This window comes from Myotis nattereri, assembly GCF_964212035.1.
Source record: "Myotis nattereri genome assembly, chromosome: 13".
Lineage (NCBI taxonomy): Eukaryota > Metazoa > Chordata > Mammalia > Chiroptera > Vespertilionidae > Myotis > Myotis nattereri.
The window spans coordinates 16,773,600-16,792,012 of NC_138088.1; the positions used below are offsets into that span (position 1 = coordinate 16,773,600).

At 36.6% G+C, this 18,413-nt stretch overlaps 1 protein-coding gene across 2 annotated transcripts in view; it reads right to left on the reverse strand.

Moving 5' to 3' along the window:
- Window positions 1-18,413, reverse strand: part of ADK (adenosine kinase) — a 474,216-nt gene that overhangs the window by 392,484 nt on the left and 63,319 nt on the right. For both annotated transcript variants that reach the window (XM_081105246.1, XM_081105247.1), the window contains exon 3: window positions 7,540-7,593. In XM_081105246.1, coding sequence (XP_080961372.1) covers window positions 7,540-7,593 — 54 coding nt within the window. The remainder of the gene's footprint in view (window positions 1-7,539; window positions 7,594-18,413) is intronic.

Genomic DNA, 18,413 nt, shown 5'->3' on the forward strand with positions numbered 1-18,413 from the left:
ACAAACTAGGGCACAGTTCTAGTAAACCATATTAAAGCTTATAAAATGTAATATCCATCATAAATACCTTCAAACACTTTGTGAAGTAGGTATATTTGTTTTAAATCTCATTCCTCCAAAAATGTAAAAAATATTCTTTCCGAAGTCACTGAACTTAGTCTAAGTAAAAAGCAACAAAAAAGATCTAAAATTAAATCACAGTCTATCCTTTTCTACTATACAACAAGTTAAAGTCCTTTCCAACCCTCAATTTTTCTATAAAACGGAAGTATATATGTACCTCAAAAGGATGCTGTGAAAATTAAATTAGAGCATGAAAGTAATTAAAATAATGTTCTCTTCTCTTGTTCTTTAATACATAAGTGTTATTTAATTGCTCAATACTTTCCAAAAAGAAATCAATAACTATATTCAGTAGAGAAAGTATTTTCAAGGATTAGATTAGTTGCTAATAGATACTAAAATTTTCCCCAAACTCCCAAATCCAGATAATCCTCCAAAAGTCTAATTCAATCTTTCAGGGGATAGGGACAGTGTCAGCATTCCCTCACTTTATTTTTCAGGCAGATGTCTGTCATAGTTTCAGTCTCCAAATATTCCTGCCTGTTTTAGAACCAGGAGAAAAATAAGTCAGCGTTTCTGTTCTCTCCGTTCCATACTGATCCCACTGAGTATTCACCCCACAGATATCACATAGTGAAATACTGTCAAGTAAACTGTTCACTGCAAAAAAATCAATGAACTACACATGGACTGCAAAGCTCTGAATAAAGTTCCAGGTAACACCTTACCCTTCCCACTCCCCGACAAAATCAAAGAGGGAGACGGCAAATAAGACCATTATCCTTTTTTGTTTCTAAAGAATTTTATGCTAGAAACTCAAACTATACCCACATGGATTAGTGAGTTAACTTAAAGAAAAACAGCTAATTAAATAAATCATTTGCTAAATGGATAATAAAATAGCAAAGCACTCATGTAATCTCACAATGACATTTGAAAGACATCTTCTCCAAGAGCAGAAGCCAGTTCAAGAGGTTTTTATAAACATCATCGTACTCACAAACACCTATACCACAACAAATCTTTGCATGATTCTTTACAGTTCAAAACTTTTTCATATATATAATTTCATCTAATCTTTCCCTAATGAAATAAAATAGAAGTATCACCATTTTACAAATAAGGATATTACATTCAGATTAAGTGATTAAACTAAACGATATAGTTTGATACTGTGTTACATTTCCCAGAATTTCCTTCCCTATATGGTTTCAGGTTAGGATTAGCCACAGGATAAAGTTGTATACAATTTGGGAGTTGCAAGTAAAGCAGCTGCCATTTCACTACAAAGGTAGTTAACTGTCAAAGGTAGTAAAAGACAGACATAAAGGGATGGGCAGTTTGTCCTACTTATCCCACTCTACCTCCAGCTCACCTTTCCAATCAGGCCCAGGCCTATCACCAGATTGTCAATGAAAACCCATACAGGTGGTAACACAGGTCCTGCAGACATGCATAGCTGCTTCTTAAAAGCTCCAATTCATTAACCTACACCAGAAGTGGTTAGTGAGTTTTCTCTGATCCTTTTTGGGCCTTTACTTCTCTAGTTTTTCCCACAATTGAAAAAGGTTTAATTCCTATAATAAATTCCTTATTTCTTAATACTCATAGCAGAATTGAATCCTAACAGATACATCAAGGTTATAGTCCATGGCAAAACTCATATATAAACTAAGTTTTTTCTAATGCTAAGACAAGGCACCACAAATTTCTTCAAAGGGTTTTAAGATTTACCACTAATGACAAATATTTTTCATTCACCTATCATGTATACATGAATATAAGATCTAGTTGAATCCTAAAATTATCTCTTGTAATGAGTTCTTGTCCTTTATGACAGGGTTAATACTTTTCTTTTAAACAATAAAATATTGAAGCAAACCTTTCAGAAGATTTATAATCCAGGTATAACCGATTAAAAAAACTATGAAATCCTAGAATTTTCAAGTGAGAGGACAGCCAAAAGTTCAACAAAAAGGATGAATTCTGGTTACTTGAGAACCATTTATGGAATATGTATAAAAGCCTGAAATGAATTCAATCAATGCTAGTTTGGAATTCTCACAGTACTCACGTAATGGTATTAGTAAAAAAGAAGCAAAGAAATCAAACACAAATTTAGTTCTTGGAGGCACAGTCTCACTAGCAAAAATGGTAATTATTATTATACAAAGCTTTATAAAGATTAATTTTAAAAGCAATATAAAGGCTATCTTACAAAGATCAGAGTAAGATCAGACTATATATAAAAATCAATTAAAAAATGTTTCTCATATAAAAGGCATTTGTAGCTTAGGATTAAATTTCCAAAGAAAACATCATACATGTAGTCAAACAACTTAGATTTTAAAAAAACTGTTGTGTTCTAGAAGAAAGGGTTCTAATGGTGACAAAGATGTCAATGATAAAGATTCTGAATGCTCAAGAAAATGTGAGTAAAAAAGAAAAAAGTATTTTTTAAAAAAAATCACTGCATATTTAGGGAACGGCTGGTATAACAGTAAAAGCACTAAAATGGGAATCAGGAAACTTGAGTTCTGGTCCAGCACTTGTCATTAAAGTGCAACCTATACAAGTCACTTTATTACTGTGAATTTCACTATAAATTACAGATATTAGTTCTAAAGTTCATTTCTAGATTCAAAGTTCTGTAATTTAAAAGATATGAAAAAGTGGCCTTTAAGAAAGAGACCATTAAAAAATGGTTATGATATTTAGAATACTGTATCTCATTTATACACACACACACACACACACACACACACACACACACAGCAACCGAAAGGCGGAATGACCAGAATGACTGGTTGACCAGTCACTATGACGCGCACTGGTCACTCAACGCAGGAGCTGTCCCCTGGTGGTCAGTGCACTCCCACGGTCAGAGCACCGCTCACCTGACTGGGATGAGCGGTGCTCCCACAGCAGGCCGATCCCCGCTGGACACATTAAGCCCGTGCACTGGACCTCTAGTTGAAAAATAATAACCATTTAACCTTGCTGGTACTAGGTGTTCGTTACTTCAATTCTGACTTTCTGCTTGCCAGATTGTTTTCCCCTTTTTTGATTAAGCAAATACATTTTACCATCAACAAAACCTATTATCTTTACAAGCAATCAGTCCTTATATTATTCTTACAAAACAATCTTGAGGTTTTCAAAGAACTGCTAAGTAACAAAATTAATAATAATGGATAGAAGAGCATATCAGATGTTACTGATTATCTCAAACCAAACTGCTCTTAACATACTTAAATACTTGTAAATCTCCCCTGCTAGTTTAAAAGTTGGGCACTGTTCCCTAAAAAAATTATAATTCTTTTACACTGAACCAAAGATTAAGGTCTAACAGTGTCCTTTCTAATACTCAGGATTCATTCCCCTTGCATAACTCATTTATTTTCTCCCATTTTGTAATAATCATAAATTGACCCCAAAATTTTGAAATGTAATATAATACAAGAGAAAATTTTAAAACTTAAAGGGATAATTCTGAAAAAAATAATTACTTTCTGACATTAAAAAAAGATAATTTATTCACCTGGCCAGCGTGGCTCAGCAGTTGAGCATCGACCTATGAACCAGGTCATGGTTTGAGTCCCGGTTGGGGGACATGCCCAGGTTGCGGGCTCAATCCCCAGCGTGGGATGTGTGGGAGGCAGCCAATCAATGGTTCTCTCTTATATTGATGTTTCTCTCTCTCTCCTTCTCCCTTCCTCTCTAAAATCAATAAATATATATATATATATTTTTTAAAAGAGAATTCATTCAAGATCTGAAGAGAAAATACACCTCATATCTACAATAGCGTACACTGCTTATAAAAATTCATTCTTTATCTTGGCAGCTATCTTAAAAAGTCAGGTAAATAAACATGAAACTTTTTTAAAGAGGCCTTCCCCATGCCTTATATAGTACAGCAAACCAAAAAAAAATCCTCAGCTATCAAGTTACTCAGCCTGTGCTAAGTGGCAGGGATACTTCTGAATTTATTTATATTACATTTGGTATTTGTCCCTAACTCCAGCCAACTTTTAACTTTCCTTATCTTAATCTTCATTCAAGGTAATATACAATTTAGCTATTCATAAAACAAACAGAAATTTATGGAAACAAAATGGTTCCATAACTGTAAATATGTCCAATAGGAAGACCCCACAATTACAAAATCTTCAATTATGAACATTTTTAAATGTGAAGCAATATTAAATTGAAGAGTTAGTCTCCATTTATAAATGAAGTCAGTATCTTTTCTTTAAATAGCGCCTGGTAACTGGGTAGAAAATATTTATTGAATGAAAAGTGATGTTTTACTAATTTATTTTAAATTACTCCATTCAAAAACTAAAACTCTAATAGACTGAGAAAATCTATAGAAGACTAATGAAATTAGTTGATTACTGGACCACATAAAGAGCACAGTATAAATTACATAGTTTCATATTAATCCCACCACAAATTGCTTAGCTTTCCCTACTTAAAATCACCCTGGGATCATCAGTATGTAGATCAGAAAACAAGAACCTGAGAAAAACCTTCCTGCTAAAGAGACAACTGATACTGTCGTTACTGTCCAGCCCCGTCCCACCCAGGACGTGAATCATCCCTTGGCCCAATGTATACAAACTGCAGATCTACCCACCCGTTAGTCACTTAGTAGCTCTCTGGGTTACCAGACCCACTGTCACGGTAACACAATGCTTGTGTTCAAGTAAACGTTATAGCAGCCTACTGTTATGTCACAATGCCATCCGTCTGCCCCAGACAAATAACAAGTATATTTGTAAAGCAAGGGTGACTAAGGGTATGTGGAATCTGAATCACCACGTTTCAGAAGCTAAGAATATTTTAAATAAAAACACAGTTAGTATTTAATATATAAAGCATTATCAAGACAATTAGAGTTACTGTAGTCTTATTGATACACATAGAATTAAGGTACATTTTCAAAACGCAGCTAATGTGATGGTGTCACTGCATTTTTTGCAATATCATGATGAATCAAGACTGTCTTTAACAGATTAGCATTTAGAAGCAATAATGTTTTATGAAAATAAAGCATGAAATTAGTAACTGGAGAATTAAATTTTATTTATACAGACATTATATTTTAAAAAGCTTAGTCTTGAGCACAGAGATATTGGCTATTTTAATTGTAAGGACACAATGAGATTATTTATAAGTAGCTCTTATGAAGGGCTAGTGTTGCAGTGGCAGGCATAATCAACTGAGAGTTTTCTTTAGTGTATAGGTCAAAAATGACAAGGCAGAGAGCCAGCAGTGACAAGAACAAAGATAATCAACTAATGCCAAATCAATTAAGTCACAATGCTAATAAGTATAACAACCTTGCTATGTAAGTACTAGTTATTAAGAAGGAAGACTTCACCGGGCCAGTATGGCTCAATGGTTAAGCATCAGCCCAGGCACCAATAAGTCACCAGTTTGATTCCTGGTCAGGGCACATGCCTGGGTTTTGGCTCCAACCCCAGTAGAGGGAGTGCAAGAGGCAGCCAATCGATGTTTCTCTCTCATGAGGTTTCTCTCTCTCTTTCTCTCTCATTCATAGATAGATATAGAGATAGAGATAGATAGAGATAGAGATAGAGATAGAGATAGAGATAGAGATAGAGATAGAGATAGAGATAGAGATATATAGATATAGATAAATTGTGGCCCTGGCCAGGTGGCTCAGTTGATTGGAGTATCAGCCATACACCAACGGTTGAAGGTCAGATTCCTGGTCAGGGCCCATACCTAAGTTGCAGGTTTAATCCCTGGTCAGGGCACTTATGGGAGGCAAGTGATCCATGTTTCTCTTTCTCTCTCTCCCTCTTATTATAAAATCAATTTTTAAGAAAACATATATCCTCGGGTAAGGATTAAAAAAATAATAAATAAAATTGTGCTCTCTCAACCTTTAGACATACATTATATTTGCTTACTTAGTTCACCATTATGACTATAAAGTTGAAAAAGTTCATCTTGTAATAGATAAGTCTATTAAATTAACACTTTAAATTTAGTGAATTTAGAATTTATTTCATTGTTATTTTTTCCAGTCATAGAAATAGAAATTCCAGATAAACAATTCATAAGTTTTATATGTCGTGTCATTCTGAGTTATATGACAAAATCTCATGCTGTCCAGCCCCATCCCACCCAGGACGTGAATCATCCCTTGGCCCAATGTACCCAAGCTGTAGATCTACCCACCCGTTAGTCACTCAGTAGCTCTCTGGGTTACCAGACCCACTGTCACGGTAACACAATGCTAGGGTTCAAGTAAACCTTATAGCAGCCTACTGTTATGTCACAATGCCTACGTCATTCACCTCACATCATCTCATCACATAAGCATTGTATTATCTCGCATCATCATCATTAGAAGGGTGAGTATAGTACAATGAGATAGAAAGAGACCACATTCACATAACTTTTATTATAGTATGTTGTCATAATTATTCTATTTTATTAGTTTTTATTTTTAACCTTATTGTGTCTAATTTATAAATTAAACTTCACCACAAGTGTGTGTGTGTGTATGAAAAAAAACATAGTATGTATAGCATTTGGTACTATCTGTGATTTCAGGCATCCACTGCGGGTCTAGTAATGTATCCCCCATGGAAAAGGTAGGATTACAGTATTATCAAGTGTGGTTCAATCTGGAGTTAGCCTCTAATTCCTCAAATTCTTAATTCTATAGTATTATTTGACATGAGGTAGCTGCATAACAAGATTATCAAAATTTTCTTACAGCACTGGGTCAATTCATTTCTGAGTTGCCAAGCTAGAAAATTGAAACATACAAAATATTTTTAGTTTCCCTCTCAGACAGTCTAATGATACTAAAAAGGTTAAGGTAAGGTGAATTTAAAGAACTCCCAAATTAGTAATTCTTAATTAAAAACTTCACAGTTCCTGTGAGATAGTAATTTTTAAAATACCACTGTAGGACAGCAAAATAGGGATGGAAAATCCCAGAATCATATATAAAGTTGTTTTTATCTGAAAGACAGAACCCTAAGAACATTAAATCTTTAAAAAGAAAATTTTATTCACATTTCAAACCTTTTAAGATGCTTTACCTATGCTAAATAAGGAATAGGCATTTTTTCATAAGGCAGCAAAAGAAAAAAATATATATTTCTCTATCATAAGCATGAGGAGGGGAAGTCAATTAAGTAAGAGCCAAAAGTTAACAGTGACAATTTAATATTTTATCTAGGGAAAGAAAATGAAATGACATATTTCCCAATTATGGAATACAATACTACATATTTGAATGTGCATACAGGAACAATTATTTCCTGTTACCCTTATGTAGTATAAATATCCTAATCCTATGAGGATTAAAGTCATGGTGTTAATTATTTCTTTATAGTTCATATAATTTTAAAGATCAGATTATTTATATACATCTACTCCATTGACAGGGTCAACTATGTACAATATCAAGTTTAATGCACTTACAGTTCCTTGTGCTTGTCTTCAGCCAAGATTTGGTCATTTGCTTTAAGAGAATACCTGTAACACAGAACAAAAATATAGTGGTCATATTAACATTCAAGACGTTTGACTAATAGACATCTAATTATAGTGCCAATAGTTGACACCTATCAAAAAAGTACTATCACACTGTTATAGGTCTCTGTCTTAATCTGTAAAACATTAAAAATGCCCAAGTTCTTTGCTGTTCAATTAGTCATGTCCACACACACCACAAGAATTGAAGAAATCGACTTGACCATGCTTTGACAACACAAGATATCTTCAATATTCTTCTGTAGTGAATCATCTATAATGTTACTGATCTAACAGGTCAAATTCAAGAAGCCACTACAATGGTAAGTATTTAAGAGTTCATTAAAAATATGCAGTTACTCGCCCTGGCTAGTGTGGCTCTGTTGGGTGAACATCGTCTCATGCTCCCGGAGGCTGCTGGTTCAATTCCTTGTCAGGGCACATGCCCAGCATGTGAGCTCAATCCCCTGTAGGGGGTGTGCAGAAGGCAGCTATCAATCTCTCTCTCTCTCTCTCTCTCTCTCTCTCTCTCTCTCTCTCTCTCCCTCTCTCTCTCTCTCTCTCTCTCCTTTCCTCTCTCTCTAAAAATTCAGTAAAACATATTTTTAAATGTGCAGTTACTCATTCATTAAACACACAGTAACATCTACTGTATGCCTGACTATGTACTAGATAGTGTGACACAGGAGAAAAAGTAAGTTTTGAAGTTTCTGATTGAACCATTTACTGCCTTAATGACTATAAGCAATTATTTCGCCCCTTTACGTCTCAAATTCCTTATCTATAAACTAGAGGCCCAATGCACAAAATTTGTGCAAGAGGAGGCCCTCCCTCCCCCAGCTGCCGGCACCGGCCTCCCTCTGGCACCCTTGACCCTGGCTCCCCTCCAACCGACTAAATAAAAAGAAAATCATATCTATCACCCACCCTGAATAGATCTATATTCACTGCATAGCATGTAAAAATCTCTGAAGTACTAAACTAGGAATGATTCATACTTTGTCCACAAAGCCTTCTTTAATACCACAAACTGACTACAAAGTTCCTGTTTTATACATTATTTCTATAAAAAATGAAGCCAGAAATTATAAATGGGGAACTGTGATAGTGTGTTCTATTTGCAGACACATAATGGAATGGGGCAGAAGTTGGTTGCAATTTTATTTAAACAGTTTCTCTCTTTCATCCCATATTCATCACCAGAGAATGTATTACTTTTCAGAAAAAAATCCTGTTAAACAAATGTAAGACAGTTTCCAATAAGAAACAGGAAGAAAAAAGAAAAAAAAACAACAAGAAACAGGAAAGACAAGTGTCACCTTATTTCTAGGAAACAAACTTAAAAAAAAAAAAAAGGCTCCTTGCTCTTCCATTTATCTATCGAGGATTAAATATCAAAGATGGTTGTCACAGAAACAGAATCAAGCCATTAATTTGAACTGGAAAATGAGGCCAGACCTTTTCTATCATGAAAATAAATCTGATTGGTTTGACAATGAAGAACAATTTTGCCAAAAAGGTTCCAAGGCCTTAAACTGAATGAATGTAATTAAAACAAATTTAAGGTACTTGATAAAAACATTTTATCCAAAAAAGAATCCTTTTGTCAAAGGCATTTTAAAATTAACAATATTTAACTTTTACCATCACCTCCTGAACTGTTAAGGTCAGCATACAACTATAAGAAAAAACCAATAGACATAATTACTAGTTATTTAAAAAGCCTTAATAAAGCCAATTTTGATACACATCCCAGAACTGCATGTCTCTAATGACTCTAATAAATGACCAAGTCAGGTGGTTTCTAATTCTTGGCTTCCAACCTCTAATCTATAATAATAAAAGCATAATATTCTAATTAGACTGGACGTCCTTCCAGACGACCTTCCTGACAAAGCCAGGGCTATGAGGGAAGCCTGGGTCCCAGGTGCCTGCCAGCGGCCAGAGGGCAGCCCGGGTTCTGGGTGTCTGCTGGCGGTTGGAGGGGAGCCAGGGTCAAGGGTGCCAGAGGGAAGCCGGTGCTGGCAGCTGTGGGAGGGAGGGCCTACTTTGCTTCCAACAAAATTGAGGATGAACCTAATCAAATTACCAGCTGATAAATAAAAATAATTTTTATGATACAGTTCAAATAATTAAGTGACAAAGCTGAAACAAAAATCTGTCTATTACCCTCCAATTAATTATATCAACTTTTTTCTCAGCACTTATACCTCTAAATGGAAAAAGGGAAATAAAATGATGCTGAACATTGTCTTATTGCAGCAATGTGTACTATTTATCCACAAAAGGTTAACTAAAAATAATTAAAGATTAGCTTCACCCATGTCATCAAAAGACGCATTTCCAATAACTTCATTTTCTTCTGTTTCATAATTACTTAACAACATTTTAATACATTTAGGTTGTTTTACTAACTACATGCTAATTATAATTGAATGACTAGGAGATATTTTTTAAATTCAATCTACATACCTATTTTTAGTGAAGAGCCATGGCAGGGTGATCAATACGCATAAAGGCTTTAATGCATAAAATATATTACTTTCATAAAACACTACATGCAAAATATAATTCCTACATAAAAATACATTACATAAGGATAAAATCTGGTGAGGAAAAGCATAACATAAATACAAATTTAAACAGAAAAAATATAAAATTTTAAATGTTAAAGAAGAGTTTTATTTAACACAGTGCAATATACAGATATTATATCATAGAAATCTACACTTGAAACCTATATGATCCTATTAACCAATGTCACCCCAATAATATAAAAAAGGTTTTGTTAAACTTTAAAAAAAAAAGCTTATTCATGTATTTTTTAAAATGGATGATGATAGGTATCACACCCACTATGTTATTTAGAGTCCACTAAAAGAGCGATTTGTCAGTTTTATTTAACATTACAATAAAAAGTCATAATTATTAACTTAATGAGTCAGAAAGTACTTCTTTATCAAAATATTTTTACGTAATACAACAGGAATTCGATCAGTATTTCTTTCTTTCTTTAGCTGGCTAGTGAGAAATAGCAAACATGTCTGGCTTAAAGACCTCACAATTCAGTAAGCAAATCAAAATAAAATAACTGTTTGCAGTGTGATTAAGTTTTCCAAAAAAACTGAAGTATATATTGTTCATACAAAAGAGGAAGTAATAAGTCAGTCAAGAAAAGGACATCTTTTATCTGTTCCCCAACTTTCCCTTCCCCCATAATATCTCCCTTTGTTGCTCCTTCCCCATAAACAGCCTTCCTATTTAAAGTTTCAGGATAAGAAGGTGAAGGGAATAGTGAAGGAGGCTGAACAAAGGGTCCACAGAGGGAAGAAGCAGGCAAGGATAGCCTGATTTTGATCAAATTACCAAAAGGAAGATTTTATTCTCCTAATTCACACAGTACACCTCCAAGTCCTCAACAGTGAACTTCCAAGATACATTTTGAACTATTCTCTAGGCAAATTAGCTCTCTAACCTCAAACAAGCAGTCACTCTTCCGATAGTATTTTTTTCTCTGATCTGATTCCCCCCTACCCCAAACCAGGTAACCTTGCATCAGATCTCAATTACCTTTATTCTTCTTCATCTTTACTAGGTTTTTCTCAATTTTATTTTCCTTATCTCTACCTTGACTCTTGCCCACATAGAAATCTAGCCTGTATAAAATGGCAAGGTTTGAGGACACAGTAATCAAGACGGTTCTCACTTCTAACACCAGCTGCAAGTTCAGGTGGTTCCCAAAACCACCCTCGGTTCAATAATTCACTGGAAGGGCTCACAGAACTCACTGAAAGCTATTAGACTCATGGTTGCAGGTTACAAGGAAAGGATACAAATATACAAATCAAAATCAGCCAAGGGAAGAGACTCATACAGGGAGGGCCGTGTGTGGGACGGTTCCAAATACGAAGCTTCCAGGATGCATGACTCTCTTGGCATCAACATGGCATATTGTCGATATGTGATAATATGGCACTGCCAACCAGGGAAGCTCACTGCACTTCAGTCAGTGTCCAGAGTTTTTATTGGAGCTTCATTACCTAAGCATGGTTAATCAATTGACTGCCCAAGTGGTTTAACTAGGTCGCCAGGTGGATTGATACCATATCACCCAAAGCCTCACCCCAGTTCACATAACTGGTCACACTACTGGGTGTGGCCAACCCCTACCCTAAACAAAAAGATGCTTCTACATGGACGATATAGATTACCTCCCAGAAGCCCAAAGCAAAGGCAAGATCTTTCTTTGGGCAAGGCCCAATTCTTTACACATGCCTATGTGTATGTTCGTTTGTTCTATACCGCTGCCTTAAAGAATAATATTCTAATTTTTAAAATGGAATATTGATTTAGTTTGAAAATCAGAAAAAGGTCACTATTGGAGAGAGGTGATTTATTCTTCCAGGCAATTTAAATACCTTTCCAAAGCTTATACAAATAAACTCCATATTTACAGATGGTTATTTGTAAGAGAATAAAAACTTGATCAAACACCTTTAAAAAATGTACACCAGAAATAGTTCACACTTACAATTGTAAAGTTATGCTATAAAAACAACTGCTTAAAGTTCATTTTGAAAGTAGGTAGACTATCTACACTAATAAAAGAGAAACATGGTAATTGGCGTACAACCGCTACCCTTTTCATTGGCTAATCAGCGAGATATGCAAATTAACTGTCAGCCAAGATGGCGGCCGGCAGCCAGGCAGCTTGAAACTAACATGAGGCTTGCTTGCCTCAGTGACGGAGGATTGTTGGAGGAAACCAACGTTCCCCGCCTGCGACTGCAGGCCTCTGAGCGGGCAGTTTGAGAAACATTGTAATAAATACCGCCAGACTTCAGCCAGCAGATTCACAACATTGTAAGCAAAGGCCAGAAACCTACTTTCAGCCACGAAGGCCTAAGAGCTGGAGCCAAGCCTCAAGGTAAAGCTGGCCCAGAATAAAAAAAAAAAAAAAGAAAAGAAAAAAAGGAGCGGTTGAGAACTTCAGTCACTCCCAGCCTGAAAACAGCCCTCAGCCCCTCACCCAGACTGGCCAAGCACCCCAGTGGGGACCCCCACCCTGATCCAGGACACCCTTCGGGGCAAACCAGCCGGCCCCACCCATGCACCAGGCCTCTACCCTATATAGTAAAAGGGTAATATGCCTCCCGGCACCGGGATCAGCGTGACAGGGGGCAGCACCCAAACCCCCTGATGGCCCTGCGGCTGTGTGTGACAGGGGGCGGGGCCCCAACCCCCTGATCAGCCCGGCTCTGTGCCTGATAGGGGGGAGCTCCCCAACCCCCCCCCCCACAGGCCCTGCTCTGTGTGTGATGGGGTAGAGCCATAACCTCCCCATCGGCCCTGCTCTGTGGGTGATAGAGGGCGGTGCCCCAACCCCCTGATGGGCCCTGCTCTGTGAGTGACAGGGGGTGGCGCCGCAACCTCCCCATCGACCCTGCCTTGTGTGTGACAGGGGACGGTGCCCCAACCCCCCAATTGGCCCTACCCTGAGCGTGACTGAGGGTGGCATCACAACCTCCCAATCTGCCCTGCTCTGTGCATGTCGGGGCGGCGCCCCAACTCCCCAATAGGCCCTGCTCTGAGCCCGACCAGGGGCTGCACCTAGGGATTGGGCCTGCCCTCTGCCACCCGGGAGCAGGCCTAAGCCAGCAGGTCGTTATCTCCCGAGGGGTCCCAGACTGCGAGAGGGCACAGGCCGGGCTGAGGGACCCCCCCCCCCCCCCGAGTGCACAAATTTTTTGTGCACCGGGCCTCTAGTAAATTATAATTACAAATGTAAAGGTAAATATACCATCAGGACCATAATCCTTACTAATGAAATGGAGCTGTTTTTCATTGAAACATACAGTTAAATGTTTAAATGTGGGTTTATAATTATAGTTTTCATTTTCATTTAGTATGTCCTATTATACCAACCTTACTGCTGGCTGGCAGAACAGAATATATAGAGCCTTTTGAATCCCTTTATCACTTTAACTTACTCTCTGATCATTCGATGTTTTATATTCATAAACTTCAAAGAGAAAATTAAACTTAGCAGAAAGTAGAAAGGTATACCTCAATTTTCTATCTTTCCCAGAATGATACAGAGCATACCCTATTTTTAAGTTGGGCTTTATTTCCTAAATACATGATTAGATAGATGTTCTGCTTTTATATCCATTTCTTTGATTCAAACATGAGCATAGTCCCTAAAAAAAAAACAAAAAAACACAGAGACAGCAAAAAGGGATAGTGGTAGTTCTTAAACTTTTTTCTGTCTGGATTTACCAGAAGGAAAACACATACACTCCCATCAGCTCATCTGGATATAATTTTCACTTACATTTATCAATTAACATGTAAGCCGTCAACAAAGAGTAGTTCAAAACTTTTCTTATATAAAAACTTAAAATAGCCAAAACTGGTTTGGCTCAGTGGATAGAGCATCAGCCTGCGGACTGAAAGGTCCCGGGTTCGATTCCGGTCAAGGGCATGTACCTTGGTTGCGAGCACATCCCCAGTGGGAGATGTGCAGGAGGCGGCTGATCGATGTTTCTCTCTCATCCATGTTTCTAACTCTCTCTCTCTCCCTTCCTCTCTGTAAAAAATCAATAAAATATATTTAAAAAAATAAATAAATAAAAATAAATAAAAACTTAAAATAAATTTAATTTAAATACGTTATTGAATAAATACTGACAGCAACAGGAAAAGGAAGCGAGGGGAGAGAGAGGAGAAGAGAGGAGAGGACAAAGAGGAGTACTTTCCTTAACCCTGCCTGGGCTGTTTAGGGAAGACATGCTTAAAGCAAAAAAGAATAAAATCCAGTAATGGCATTCCCACCACAGGCAACGGGAAAATGCTATTGTCATTTAGGTTTACAATTTAATATTAGAAAACAAATATAAAATGTATTAATACATTATAGGTAACTATTATGATACGCTAGAACATTAGTAGTATAATAAAATAAAGTTTGGGCCTTTTATAAGAAACTGAAACAAACACTAGTTATTCAAACGTGGTTTTTCCCTGGAGATTAACGTAACAGAATTTCAGGCTGGAGGTCTTTATGAGATTATAAAGTCCAGAAACACCCCAGTCATAATTGAAATGCCCTACCCAATGTCACACAGGTAGTTAATGCAAAGCTAGAACTTGCTATACAATAGGGTGAAAAAATTTATTCCGTAAATACCTGCAATTAAGATTGCCTTCAGAGAATTAAACAAAAATTCCTAGAAATCTACAAACATTAATACGTAGTCCCAAGAATCCTAATAGTGTTCTGCAAAATTGTACAGAATTGGCAGAATCAATTAGGTAGACAGCATATATACAGTAAAATTTTAAACTTGTTTAATTGGCTTTTGCAATTAAAAAATAAAGGTTGATTAAAACATACTAAGGAGGAAGAAAAGGGAGTCCAAAGTGTTAATCACCACAACAATGTTTCAAACGGAAGCTAAAATTTAAGAGGTTTATAAAGAAACAGATTAAGAGTAAACCTCAGGGTTAAAATGAAAATAATAGCAAGGATTATGAAAATAGTATCTTAAATTCTCATTAGTAAACTAGATGAGGATTAAAACGCAATTAGAGAAAGCTGGGAATAAAAAGAATTAAACTAGATTTAAACCTAAACAAATAGAATTATACTCCTTGTATTCTTAAATTCTTCTTTCCCTGTGCTTTTATTTTTTAAAAGGTGATAATTACTCCAAATGACTAGCCACATATTTTCATTAAAGAAATTTTTTAAAACTTGGTAGGTGTGAGATGTCACTGCTTGGCTCTTGGACCACATCAAGAGAATTAGTACATTTTATTATGACACTTCCCATTTATTTCTAAATACATTTTAATTGAATTTATTGGAGTGACATTAGTTAATATGATCACAGAGGTTTTAGGTGTGGGTTTCTATGTTACAAAATCTGTATACTGCACCATGTGCCCACCACCCAAAGTCAAATCTTTTCTTGTCACCATATATTAGGACCTCCTTTTCCCCCAACCCCTTTCCTCTGGCAACCACATTGCTGTTTGTGTTCATGAGTTTCTGTTTTATATCCCTCATATGAGTGACATCATATGGTTCTTAGCTTTTCCTGACTGACTTATTTCATTTAGCATAATACTCTCAAGGTCCATCCATGTTGTTGCCAATGGCAGTATTTCATCCTTTCTTATGGCTGAGTAGTATTCTATTGTGTATATGTACATCTTCTTTACCCAATGCTCTATCGCAGGACACTTGAGTTGTATTCATGGTTGGCTACCATGAATAATGCTGCAATGAACACAGGGTGCATATATCTGCAAATACATGTTTTTGGGTTTTTAGGGTATAAACCCATGAGAGGGATTGCTAGGTCATATGGTAGCTCTATTCTTAATTTTTTCAGGAATTGCCAAACTGTTTTCCATAGTGGTTGTACCTGTCTACATTCCCACCAGCAGTGAATGAGGTTTCTGTTTTCTGCATAACCTCTCCAACACTTGATGTTACTTGTCTTGTTGATAAAAGCCACTCTAACAGGTGTGGGGTGGTATATTGTAGTGTCCTTTTGCAATTGCAACCAAAAGAATAAATTTAACAAAGAATGTGAAAGAACCTATATATGAAAAATAACAAAGCATTATTAAAAGAGATTGAAAAAGACACAACAAAATGGAAAAATATCCCATATTTATGGATTGGAAGAATCAACGTAATTAAAATGGCCATATTACTCAAAGCAATATACAGATTTAATGCAATTCCCATCAAAATCTCAATGCGATTTTTTTTAAAGAAATAGAACTAGAAATCATCAGATTTGTATAGAACCACAAAAGGCCCCGAAACAGCCAAAGCAATCCTGAGAAAAAAGAATGAAACTGGAGGTATCATGCTACCTGACTTCAAATTATACTACAGAGCTACGATAATCAAACAGCATGATATTGGCAGAGAAACAGACACACGGTTCAGAATAGAGAGTGCAGATATAAAACCACATGTATAATGGGCAGATAATTTTCGACAAAGGAACCAGAAACACACAATGAAGATAGTCTCTTCAATAAATGGGGCTGGGAAACTGGAAAGCCACATGCAAAAGAATGAAACTTGATTACAGTTTGTCCCCAGATACAAAAATTATTTCAAAATGGATCAAAGACCTAAGTATAAAACCCAAAACAAAAAGTCACATAGGAGAAAACATAGGTACCAAACTTATGGACCTTGGTCGTAGAGAACATTTTATGAGCTTGACCCCAAAGGCAAGGGAAGTAAAGGCAAAAATAAATGAATGGGACTATATCAAGCTAAAAAGCTTCTGCACGGTGAAAGAAACTGACTACAAAACAAAGGCAGCCAACCAAACAGGAGATGATATTTGTAAACAGTAGCTCTGACGAAGGTTTAATATCTGAAATATATCAAGAACTCATAAAACTCAATACCAAACAAACAAACAAATCAAAAAAAAGGGCAAAGGACCTGTACAGACACCTCTCCCAAGAAGACATGAGAACAGCCAATAGATATATGAAAAGATGTTCAACCTCACTAGCAATCAGGGAAATGCAAATCTAAATACATTTTAATCTGGCTTCTGTCCCTATCATTTCACTGAGATTTACGTAGCTGAGGTCAATATTGACATGCCATTGTCAAATCCACTGGACTGTTGGTTTTGTTCTATTTTTTTAAATTAAATCTTTATTGTTCAGATTATTACATTTGTTCCTCTTTTTTCCACCCAGTTCCCACCCCACCCTCCCCCCTCACTCCCCACCCACTGTCCTCAAGCATAGGTAATGATTTTTGTCCAGTCTCTTCCCGCATCCCCCACACCCCTTACCCCCCAAGAATAGTCAGTCCATTCCCTTTCTATGCCCCTGATTCTATTATAACCACCAGTTCATTCTGTTCATCAGATTATTTATTCACTTGATTTTTAGATTCACTTGTTGATAGATGTGTATTTGTTGTTCATAATTTGTATCTTTACCTTTTTCTTCTTCCTTTTCTTAAAGGATACCTTTCAGCATTTCATATAATACTGGTTTGGTTTGGAACTCCTTTAGCTTTTTCTTATCTGTGAAGCTCTTTATCTGACCTTCAATTCTGAATGATAGCTTTGCTGGATAAAGTAATCTTGGTTGTAGGTTCTTAGCATTCATCACTTTGAATATTTCTTGCCACTCCCTTCTGGCCTGCATAGTTTCTGTTGAGAAATCAGCTGACAGTCGTATGGGTGCTCCCTTGTAGGTAACTGAGTTTCTTTCTCTTACTGCTTTTAAGATTCTCTCTTTGTCTTTTGCTCTTGGCATTTTAATTATGATGTGTTTTGGTGTGGTCCTCTTTGGATTCCTTTTGTTTGGGGTTCTCTGTGCTTCCTGGACTTGTAAGTCTATTTCTTTCACCAGTTAGGGGAAGTTTTCTGTCATTATTTCTTCAAATAGGTTTTCAATATCTTGCTCTCTCTCTTCTTCTGGCACCCCTATAATTCGGATGTTGGTACTCTTGAAGCTGTCCCAGAGGCTCCTTACACTATCTTCGTATTTTTAGATTCTTTTTTCATTTTGCTTTTCCGATTGGGTGTTTTGTGTTTTGGTTTTTTTTGCTTCTTCGTATTTCAAATCGTTGACTTGATTTACAGAAGTTCTCCCACTGCAGACACAGCTGATTCTCACAGCCAATTGGCCTGGAGGTCATTCCCTCCCAGTGTTAACTACAACAATCAAGGCTTAACTACAACAAGACTGTGCACAAAGACCACAAGGGGTGCACCAAGAGTGTCCTCTTCAGGTAATTGAGGACGCTGAACCACTGGGCC